The sequence below is a fragment of the Microtus pennsylvanicus genome, chromosome 10, assembly GCF_037038515.1.
Source record: "Microtus pennsylvanicus isolate mMicPen1 chromosome 10, mMicPen1.hap1, whole genome shotgun sequence".
Taxonomy (NCBI): domain Eukaryota; kingdom Metazoa; phylum Chordata; class Mammalia; order Rodentia; family Cricetidae; genus Microtus; species Microtus pennsylvanicus.
In genome coordinates this window covers 31784485-31796108 of record NC_134588.1, presented here as the reverse complement: position 1 = coordinate 31796108, position 11624 = coordinate 31784485, and the positions used below count along the sequence as shown (strand labels likewise).

The window sequence follows — 11624 nt, the reverse complement described above, 5'->3', positions numbered from 1 at the left end:
ATCAGGGATGAAAACAATATTAAAGTGGACAAGAACATCTAATAAGTTAGTGCAATACATGAAATCTGAGGTAGATATTTGTATGTTTGAAATACTTAAAAATTTAAGCACATTCTGTTCTCATAAAATTACCTCAAATTACTGATCAGTAACTGCTGAAGAGCAGTCCCCACTGTATATGTATCTCAACAGAATCCCACCTAATGCCTCTCTTCGAGACAAGGTCTCACGTAGCTCAGGCTGGCCTCAGACCTCATCAGGTAGCCAGAGATGACCCTTAACTTCTTATCCATCTGCCTCCACCTCCCCAGTGCTCATCAGGCAGAGCTGGCTAACTCGGTTTGAGGGATAGAACCCAGGGGCCTTGTGCATGCTGGGAAGAACTCTATCATCTGAACTACCTATATTCCTAGCCATACATGGTCTCATGCCTTAAAAACAAAAGCCGTTGATTAAAATGATAATATCTGTATATATTCCATAAAAGGAAAACAAAAAGGCAGGTAAGCGGGTTTTAAAATTCTTATCTGTTTGAGCAAAAACAAGCTCTTCAGGGAATCAAGTAACTGCAGTCATCTTAGATTGAGTGAAACTTCCTTCTGTTTAGTACTTGACTCCAAGAAACAGTGTGGGAGTAACTATGGCAAAACAAACTATCCTGCCTTCTAATAGCAAAGGTCCATGCTTACCTTTACTATATGATATGATACGATACTTATGTATCATCACACACATACGCACAGCCTCAGAGCATTCTACTCCCCTTCAGTATGCTCACTACTAGTCCGTCGATATCCATGCCACTAAACCAACAGTTTTCTAAACACCTCAAAAGATGTGCAACTTTTTCTTTTAGACAAGGTCCCATTGTGGCCCTGGCTGGCCTGAAACTGTTTGTAGACCAGTCTGGTTGTGACTGCCTCTGCCTCCCCAGTGCTGAAACTAAGGGCATGGTCACCATAGTCAGTTTCTTTTATCATTTAAAGTTAGTATTTACTTCAAATACCTTTACTGCATCTTCTATATTACAATTTCACCTTTTCCTTCTAATACCTACGCTCTCAATTTCTTAACATGTTAGCTGCAATTTATCTTTTTTCTTACTAAAAATGCTCAAGACCATTTTAATCCATCATTCTGTAATTTTATTATAACCCTTTGAGGCAAAAGGATATATATCACCTTGAGCCAAAATATTGCGTTATGATTTTAAATAAAGCCTCAATAAATATCTCCCTAGGATAATATTTAGGATGGTTAAACTAGTATCAATATAGTATTAATTTACATATTAGATTTCTATTCCTTATATTATTGTGCACCTCAAACAAAATAGTCAATGCATTTTCATATAAACCTAGAAAGACAAAATACATTAAAAATACAATAAAAATGTAAGCTCCTAACTTACAATTTATACCATTAATGTGACTAGTTTATGAAATGTAATCCACAGAAAACTGAAAAATATGACTAAGTGATATCTCCTTTCTTCAATTTTGTGATTAACAGGACTTTTATTGGTAGTAAACTAGAGCAAACAATCAGAATAATACATATGTAGTATTCAGTACACACAATAAAAGTTAAAGAAATTCAAAACCTGTATAAAACAAAAGCGAGCGAGAGAGAAATGATACAGCTTAAGAGATACAGGGTAAAGGTCTCGCCATCCTTTGATCACACTTGTCTCTGTACCCAATACAACTTACTGCACTGAGTAAGACATACAGACATTTTAGTACTGAGTGTATTAAAAGAATTAAACACATTTTCTAAGAATCTTTCAATGACAAGTTGGTACCCTTTAGCTAACTAAAGCCAAAGGAAGGTGGGAAAAGGGAATTAACTAGTATTTTGTAACCATTTTTAATAATTTCTTATTTTCAAAACACTGCTTTTATAACAGAAGTGTTTTACACTTGCACAATATTAATTACTTTATTATACACGGAAGCCTGTGGTAGGCTGATTACACAAGAAGACTGCAAACAACCAGTGGTACTTTTCTGACGTCAGAAGAGTTCATAAGACTGAAACATCACCAAAAGTACATAAAAAACTCATCAGCATAAACATCAAAGTACATTAAAAATATAATCAGGAAAAAAATACAATTGCTAAAAAGTGGTTTAGAGCAGAGCCACTGCCTATCAGTAGCTTCAAATGGCAATTAGCGTTCATAGCAAGTTTTGATGACTTTACAAGATCCCTGTACAATACTGACTAATACACCCCTTCAAAATGTACATTAAAGGCTGCAATTTCACAAAGAGTTCTGATGTCACTAGTAAATATATACTCTTATCTGTTACACAAGCTATGCTACCAGGTGGAATTACAACCCTTTAATATCTATAGCTTGTACATGGAAATCTGTATTGGGCTTGTTTTTTTTTTAAAAAAGATGAATAAACTAAATACTATTGTTTAGTATTTAGATGCCATAAGACATATAAAATGCATAATCAATCATCTACTAGATGACAGACAAATCACTCTAAAATTGAAACCATCACGACAGGGAGAAGGAACAAGAAGGCCTAGAACTTTAAGAGGAAGTTAAGAATAAGTACCAAAAAAACAGAAGTGAAGGTGGTACGTAATAGCACAAGTGAGAGAATGCTTTTAGGCCATGTATAATGAATAATGCATACCCCTAATTTCAATGTATTACGCGAATCCAACTTACTTTCTAATACTGAAACCAACCAACCACTTGGGTTTTAACACTGTACTAGACATTAACAGAATCACTTAATGGAATTACAGCCTTGTTATAGTTGGATAAGGAGGGTGCTTCCCCCCCTCTTTCTTTTATTAAAGCTATCATTCCAGGCTTTGATCAAAGATCCAAGAATATTTGCTCTACCAAGCTGGAATGAACATGGGTTTGGAAGTTTGGAGTACATTTAAAAGCTGCAACAAAATATAGGTAGCCAACAATCTCAGAATTTTGGATCAGCCCAGACAGAGATAGCATTTGAAATGTTTTCGATCCCTTACTTAAATGATGAAATGTATATTCTATCAGCCCAGAAGGAGCAATCTGAAATGTTTAAGATCCCTTAACTTAAACAGTGAAATGTGTATCATACTATTTGTAAATTGGATATTCCATTACGGTGATAACGTACAGAATTCCCATGCGTTATTACACTTTCCTGAGAGTAAAGCAATTAGAATAACCTTAATCCTAGCAACAAAGTTTTTTTTTTCTTTTTTCTTTTCTTTTTTTTTTTTCCTGTAGTTTTTGTTTTTTTGTTTTTTTTGCATTTAAAACTTTTGGGCTATTCCCTGACAATCTATACATGTAAATTTGATTGCTAAACATTGTCACTTTGAATGTCAAACTATTTTTAATCTATTGATTTTGATTAAAAATCATAATACAAACAGCTAAAATCACACTAACAAAATAAACTAAATATGAAAAGTTGCATTGAAAGGGCATTACATTATTCTTAATAGGATCGTGTAGAAACATTCCAATGGCAGTGTTCTCAAAATAAAACAAAATTACATTAGAAGACTCCCAGCCTGGTCACTCTTGAGACCTTACCTGTAACTCTGGCTGGTGGGTGTCTTTACTCTTGTACTACATGGCTCACTTACATCAGACATCATATTTGTATACCCTGAGAAATCTGACACTGAAGTCCTTACTCTATGGTCCACTTCTCCATTAGAGTTAGTGATAAAGGTCATTGGCACCCTGCTGCCCGACTTAAACTGAGAACCAAATGCTTGTGCAAAGTTCTCAATCTGGTACGTTGTTCTAGGCTCTATGTCTTTCTGAGGATCGATCTGGCTAGCTAACTCCTGAGATGGAATCTGAAAGCTTGTTGAGGACTCTAAATTTTTCTGTTGTTCCTTCTGGCTAGACAATTTCTGAGATGTGGACTGGAAGGCTGATGATGTCTCTAAGTTCTTCTGAGAATCTATCAGATCATCCAGCTCCTGGGAAGGTGTCAACTGCTGATGTGAAGCATCCAAAGCAGATAAATAAAGACCTGGTTGAGATCCAAACAACATCCCAAAAGGAGGCTTTGGCAATGAAGATGGCAACACTGAGGTAACAGATTGGCCAAAACCACACTCCAAAGGAGATGTAGTGTATATCTGTTTTTCTGGAAACAAAGTGTGGTTGTGGAGAGGTGAAGACAAACTGACAAACTGGAAACCGTGTCCAAGAGCAAAACTTGCGTTAGTGGATTTTTCAAAAGCCTGTTGGAGGTATTTGGAGTATTCTTGTAACATGCTTGTTTTATCATTTGAAGGTGTTTGGGTGCCTGGGCTCAGATTTTCTTCTTGAACCAATTCTGAGTGTTCTGAGGTGTGTAAATCCACTCGTGGCTCTGTTAAACTGAAGGGATCCTCCTTCTGCGTTTCTGATTTGCTGGAATACTGATCCAAAATACTTTGTAAAACCTCATCAGGAATTCCAGACTTGTCATGACAAGACTTAATTTCAGCATTTAGAGCTGAGGAGTCAATAAGTGACAATGGGGCCTCATTGTCCAAAACACTGACACCTGCAGACTGAATGACTGACTGTTGGGAGACCATGTGTCCTACGTTTATAGAAAAGGCACTGTTGCTGCTGGCAGTTGGTAAGTATCTTCTCTTCTTTGAAAACTGCATGGCATCATCATAATTACTACTTATCTGACCTTGTTTGCCACTTGTACTCTGGAGAAGACCAATGGTCTCCACACTATTATTCGAGACTATGCCAAGTGAGCCACTTGGTTTACCAGACAAGGATTTCTGCCCAACTACATCTGGTAGTGGAGACACAAAATTAAGGTAGCTTTTATCTGTATTCTTTCTGCTTCCTTTCTTAAAGATCAATTTTGGCACCCTTTTCTGTAGTTCATCTATTCCCGTGCCAATTATGCCTCCACTGGTAGACACCGTGGGCATTTCTACTGAATAACTCTGCATGTTTATATTGTTTGACATTTGTGAGTCATTTGTTTTGCCAGTCTTGTGTTCCTTATTTTCAATAGCTATGCTTTTTGACTTCGATTTTCTCCTTGAAGAACTTGTATTTCCCTGAGACAGCACAGCCAGACTACCCATATTACTATGGTTGGATGACCCAGGATCTGCACTAGCGGCCCCTTTTGCTATGGCTTCACCACACGTGCGCCTGTGCTTCAGCAATCTGTCAGTCCTTGAAAAATACTGTTGGCAAGTGTCACACTTATATGGCTTTTCTCCACTATGTGTCCTCTTGTGTCTCTCCATATGGTACTTCTGAATAAACTTCATGCTGCACTGATCACATCCAAAGGGTTTCTCTCTACTGTGAATTTTCTCGTGTCTCTGCAGTAGGTATTTCTGAATGAAACCCATACTACACTGGCTGCACTGGAAAGGCCTTTCTCCCGTGTGAATGAGGACGTGTCTCCGCAGGTGATAGGAGCTCCGGAAAGCAGCGCTACAGTGATCACAGATATGAGGTTTCTGACTTGGGGAGAGGACGGCACCTTCTCCATCTCCAACCAACGGTTTGGAAGATGCACTTGGCTTCCTCTTGGCTTTGATTCCCTGAGATTCTGGCTTTGGCCTCTTTGCCTTTTTGACGTTAGTGTCCTGCTTTGGCTCCTCGGTGCCATGGTCATCAGTCCTGCTACCGCTGCTCAATAATACATCACGGTGGTGCTGGGCTGGTTGCTGCTGGACATGCTGGTGGAGAATACTGAGGTCTTGGATGACGCCGTGGCTCCCCCCTTCCCCGCCTCCTAGGCCCGGTGATCTCTCTTCGGCCCCAGCGAACAGCCCCCCATAGTGGTGATGGTGGTGGTGGTGGTGGGACTGCTGCTCCTCGGGGTCCGCGGGTTTCTCCTGTTTGATGCTCACCAAGGACTGCAAGAATCCCCAGGAGGTCCTCTGCGAAGGGAAGGCCGCGGCTGACGCCGCCGGCTCCTTCTTGAAAGTCATGTCCGGGGCTGGCGGAGGGGGGGGCTCTGCGGCCGGGGCTGCGGAGGTAGAGGAGGATAACACGCACTGCGGGGGAGGGGCGGCCGTCCCCGCCGGCCGGGTGAAGCTGGTGACCGGGGGGAGCCGGTGGTTGAACATAACCATACCCTGGGGAAAGGTGTGCTCCATCTCTGCTCTCCTGCCGCTGCCGCCGCCGCCGCCGGAGCTGCCGCCGGAGCCGCTACCACCGCTACTGCCGGGACCGCCGCCGCCGCTGAGGAACCCGCTGCCGATTTTCATACCCCGGAGGAGGCCTGGCTGCGGAGAGGAGGGAGAGGAGGGAAGAGGGGGAACGGCGGTAGGGCCGGGCCCCGGGCCGGGACCACCGCAGCGTTTGGGACCCGCCGCGCCGCCGCCCAGCCCGCACCGCGCCCGGAGCCCGTCCGCAGCCCCGCTGCCTCCGGCTCGGCACGCTCAGCCCCGCGGCCTTCCTAGCCGCCCCCGCGCCCGGCCCGGCCCGCCGGCCACACTTACGGGTTCCGCCACCGCCGCAGCCGCCGTCGCCTCCAGTTAATAAAAATAACGCCGTCCTCTCCACAATGGAATTAAAAGCCTCCCCGCTTCTGCGCAGCCGCGGCGCGGTGTCTGCCGGGAACTCCTCGACCGGACCAGAGGGGAGCTCTACGGGCTCAGTGCGCCTGCGCCGCAGTTTCCGCCTGGCCGGCCTGTCAATCAAGGGGGCGGTTGGGCGGAGCTGCTGGGGGCTGGGCGGGAGGGGCGGGGACTTAGAGCCCTACGGCGGAGGGGCTTCCGCAGCGGGGGGACGTGATTGGTGGCTGCGTCGAGGGGCAGAAAGTGGCTGAGGGTTTCTGGGGGAAAAGACGCTCTGGAGGTGGAACCCGAGGGGCGGGAAGTCGGGGGACGCCTGGTGAGTGTGTTGTAGCGTGGCGTGGGAGCCGCAGAGAAAGGGGTTTGCAGAAGGTGGAGAAACTGAGGACTGAACTTTGGCATTTTCTTCCCTTAAGGGTTTGCTATCTAGGTACTGAGTCAAAAATCAAACCTAGAAAAGGAGTCCTTGAGGCACACGTGATTCTGTCTGAAAGCATTATTCTCGTGATAGCATTGATTACAGATACCTGTTACTCCTTCCTATCGAATGGGGCGGTAATAACGCGAGCCCTTGCCTCTACTGGGGAGGAGCCTTTGAGGTACCGTTGAAAAAAATTGTCTCACTGCCAACCTACCTGAAGGCTATACAGCAAAGGGAAACCACGTGTAATCCCAGGTGCGGCCATCCTGTAAAACACGCCCACGCGTACTTCATCAGCAGGTGGTATTTAAATGCCATATACTTTCCCAGTCATCTGAGTTTGCTTGCCGCGTTAGTTGCTCTCTAGCCTCATTTGAAAATTTTGACCATCGTTATTTTCTAAGCTCTCTGCTAGGAAACATACCCCACCCTCCCGACCCTTTTCAGTACAGAATGCCGTAAGGCTCATGCAAAATTATTCATTTGGGGAAATTATTCAACTGGGCAAAATTCGGTAAAAGCTTGAAATTAAAGTTCAATAAGCCTGGCTGCGGTGGGGCACACCATTAATCTCAGCAGTCGGGAGGCAGAGTCAGGCAGTTCTCTGAAGTCAAGGCCAGTCTGGTCTACTAGGCGAGTTCCAGGACAGCCAGAGCTGTTACACAGAGAAACCCTGTCTAGAAAAATCAAAACAATAAAAAAGTTCTACCAACAAAACCAAATAATTGCTTATTAGTGCCTAATAATGTATAAAAAGCACTCACTTTCACAGTGCCCAAGCATCTACACCAGCATCTTTCCTGGGAGTATTTATACATCCCTGACATTCTTGTAACTTTTTTTTTTTTTTTTGAGACAGTGTTTCTCTGTAGCTTTGGAGCCTGTTCTGGAACACATTCTGTAGACCAGGCTGGCCTCAAACTCACAGGGTTCCACTTGCTTCTGCCTCCCAAGTGCTGTATTTAAAGGCGTGCCCCACCACCACTACCCGGTTGTGTGTTTTCTTAAAGAAATTACATGTCCGTTTTTTCATGGTGTTTTGCTAAATGACTTCTTGTAATTAAATATCTTCTCTGAGAAATTTCACAATTAAAACCATAAGGACTGTTACTTACTAACACAGGCCTCTCTGAGTCTGCCTGGAAAAGTTAAGGACTGTATTTTATGGGTTGTTTGATGAGGCATTGTACCTTTCTAACCCCATGCAACTGCATTTAAGGATTTCCCCAAACTGTCAAGTATAGCTAAGTATTAACCACTGAAAATTCAAAAACTTCAGGCAGTAATAAACTATCAGTCGGTGCCAGTGAGAAATGAGGCTGTCCCTTTATTCAGGGTGCCAGTGTTTTTAATAGTAAGCTGGGATGCATATAAGCTAGTCCAAGCATGAAGGGCAGCAGGACACTCAGATGAAAAGCCAGCTTTGTCCCTCCGTTATCAAGATAAGAAACCTGTCATTTCTCTCATTCACTCTGTCAGCCTTGAGCTACTCCTAGCAGACTTACCTCTGGGTTGTACACCCCATCTATCAAGAAGATGAAAAGACCCTGTAAAACAAAATGGAGGGGGAAAGCTGTTAGCGCTAATCATTCCAGCAGTAGAAATGCCTGAAATAAACTTTCCTGAGAACAGACCAAAGAAGACACACTTCATCAAGGGCGATTTAGTTTCCCGTTTTTCACCATTAGAAGCTGCACCTTGAGCATTTATATGACAGCACACCAGCACATCGCTTACACTGGTTGTGCTCGTCAATTCTTTAGAGATAGAAAATAAAAAGAGCATCCAACTACATAGAATTGTCATTAGGAAAATCAGTATATCAGTTTCTGGAAGGTAGCCGGGTGATAAAAAAAAAATTAAAGTCAGGATATTATCAAAGTCAAATCAGAACTAGCACTAGACATTAATATTTCTAATCACTGTTTGAGGCCGCGGCAACTTTAGTATATTTGTCAAAATCTTTGATGCTTATAACTGGAAAATAATTGAAAGATTAAAACACTGGGGGTTAGGAGCATAGTTCAGTGGTGCTGTGGTTGCCTGCTGTGCATAAGGCTATGGGCTACCAGGAAAAGTAGCCAGCCTCCTTCCAACCCTCAGAACTAACGAGATCAGCTTAGATAACGGGGCTGTAGATGTAGTTCAGCAGTTAAAAGCACCTGTTGCTCTCGCAGAGGATCCTGCAGGCATGCACATGGAGCACATACATGGATGCAGGCAAAATGTCATACACTTAAGGTGAATAAATCTTCCAAAGAAGACCATCAGTGTGAATTGTCTGTTTGAAACAGTCTCATTGTATAGTCAAGGCTGGCCTAAAACTCCTGTTCTTTCTGTATCTGCCTCCCAAGCACTGAAATCATACCCAGAAGTATGAATACTTTTTAAAATAACACTTAAATTTTAAAAAGATTTCATTTGTTTGAGACAAGATTTCTCTATGTAGTCCAGGTTGTTCTAGAACTCACAGAGATCCGCCTGCCTCTGTCTCCTGAGTGCTGGGATTAAAGAAAGACATGCTTCACCATGCGTGTCTAAATATCACCTGAAACTCTCAGGCCAGGAGCTGTGGTGCACGCCTTTAACCACAGCACTGGGGACACAGAGACAGGCAGATCTCTGTGAGTTCAAAGCTAGGCTGCATAGTGAGTCCAAGGCCTGCTAGCACTGTGCGGTGAAACTGTCTCAAACCAGACAAAAACCTAAACATTTTAATCTATAAAGGTGAACAAAACTAATCTGCCAGCAAGATGGTTCTGCAGCTAAAGGCGCGCTAGCTAGTAACCTGTCTTCCACCAATAATTCCCTTTGCAATCGTATGTATATGAGTGTGTGTGTGTATGCACATATTTTACTGGGTATGTGTGTGCCACAGCAGCATGTCATGTGACAGCTGGAGGCAGTTCTCTCCTTGTACCACGTGGCTTTCATGAGTCAGTCTCAGGTTGTCGGGCTTATGACCAAGAATCTTTATCCACTGAGTCAAGTCACTAGGCCCAGGTCACTCAAATTTTATTGATGAAGTAGGACTATTTTTCTTTGTGCAATAAATTAATTTCTCAGTCAAATCAAACTTCTTGGATGTTACATAATCCACATGATGATGTCTGGATTAGAAACTCAGCTGTTTAGATAAAATCTATAGTTTGAAAATCAAATAACTCTTCTATGACCATTCATATAATTTATGGGGTTTTTTTTTTGTTTTGTTTTTGTTTTTGTTTTTTTTTTTTGGTTTTTCGGGATAGGGTTTCTCTGTAGCTTTGGAGCTTGTCCTGGAACTAGCACCTATAGTCCAGGCTGGCCTCAAATTCACAGAGATCCACCTGCCTCTGCCTCCTGAGTGCTGGGATCTGAGTGCTGGGATTAAAGGCATGCACCGCCGCTGCCCGGCTTATATGTAATTTTTTAAGGTTAGTTTTTTCTAAAGGAAGGGTTAGGAGAAGATCATGTTTTCCCTCATGTCCTGGTAAACTGGGCAGAATATGAGGACAGCCCAGAGTTCTTCACTGCGCTCTGTCTCTGTTACCTGTTTTAAATTGTAATGTAGTTAACCCTCTCCTTTTTGAAAACAGGATCTAAACTGAAAATGGATTTTGAATACAGGAAGTTCCAATCTCAGCTTTTCTTTTTCTCTTTGGCTATTCTTCCACTCGACAGACTTTACACATTCCGAGAAGACCCCATCTGTGACTTCCACAGACCGCCAACAAGTCTGAAACTCACGCCAGGGGTTCTGCGGCTCTCTTGAGGCATCTCCCTGATGCTGCCACGGCAGTGGGGCAGTGTAACATTAAAAATAGTCCTCATCTGTGTGTAGGCCCCACACACGCGGAATGTTCCCCACAATGTTAGCAGCTCCTGGAGTTCCGGTCGTGTGCTGACATCTAACTGTGCATATTTCATAAACCCCAGTGCGGCAAACGCATCTCTTCTCCATGGATGGAACCAAACGGGAACATCTGGACATCAGCATCTGGAGTCATAGTGATTAGCTGCATTTTCACCTGGCAGAGAAAAATACCTTTAAGAACAGCTGGAGGGAACCAACTGCCATCTTAACTGGCACTGAGATTTCTCAAATTCCCCCACCAACATTTTGTCTTACAATACAATGCCACATTTCCAGAGTGAAAGAGCCCTCACACCTGAAGAGTGCCTCCTGCCAGGAACTCCAATGGCGTGTCTATCCAATGTGCGGATGTGCCAAGACATAAATAACTTATATAAATGCATTAACCTATAGATTTACTAGTTCCCTCGGCATTTTAGTGACAAGAATTGATTGACAGGAAGCACCCAAACTGTAGCCAGATTCCTGTGAGCAGGTGTGTACCTCGTGAGGAGGAGCCAGGACTAGGAACAGAACACCGGAGCCACATCTGATACTGTACAGGCGCTAAATATAGCGCTGTAAGGGAAAGGGAAAAACACACCATCTCTTTCTCACTTAGCTGGCTGGGAAGCCAGGCAGCTCTGTTCTTGTTTTCACGGTTGCAGAAGGCCGCTGGGCCATGGCTGTAATAGTCAGTGACTGATGGGAGTCTGTGATTTTATTTTTCCTGATTACCCTGTGCTTCTGTGGTCCATTTCACGACTATTGCAAAGCCAGTATCTCTGAAGTGATAAGACATTCTTTCTGGGCGACACAAACAACAGGGTG

At 43.4% G+C, this 11624-nt stretch overlaps 1 protein-coding gene across 3 annotated transcripts; it reads right to left on the bottom strand.

Moving 5' to 3' along the window:
* Window positions 1–1497: 1497 nt before the first annotated feature.
* Window positions 1498–6594, bottom strand: Znf281 (zinc finger protein 281). Of its 3 annotated transcripts, XM_075988112.1 has the most exons (3): window positions 6463–6574; window positions 6096–6242; window positions 1498–5987 (listed from the first exon to the last, which is right to left on the bottom strand). In XM_075988112.1, the coding sequence occupies exons 2-3, from the start codon at window positions 6226–6228 to the stop codon at window positions 3559–3561; spliced, it is 2562 nt and encodes an 853-aa protein (XP_075844227.1). In that variant the 5' UTR covers window positions 6229–6242; window positions 6463–6574; the 3' UTR covers window positions 1498–3558. The 3 variants fall into 3 exon arrangements, with proteins under 3 accessions (XP_075844227.1, XP_075844226.1, XP_075844225.1); XM_075988111.1 differs by having other exon boundaries at window positions 1498–6246; window positions 6463–6594; XM_075988110.1 differs by having other exon boundaries at window positions 1498–6242.
* Window positions 6595–11624: the final 5030 nt, after the last annotated feature.

Bases quoted from the DNA above. Each gene is read 5' to 3' on its own strand.
- Znf281 (XM_075988111.1), bottom strand. From the start codon at position 6,228: ATGAAAATCGGCAGCGGGTTCCTCAGCGGCGGCGGCGGTCCCGGCAGT.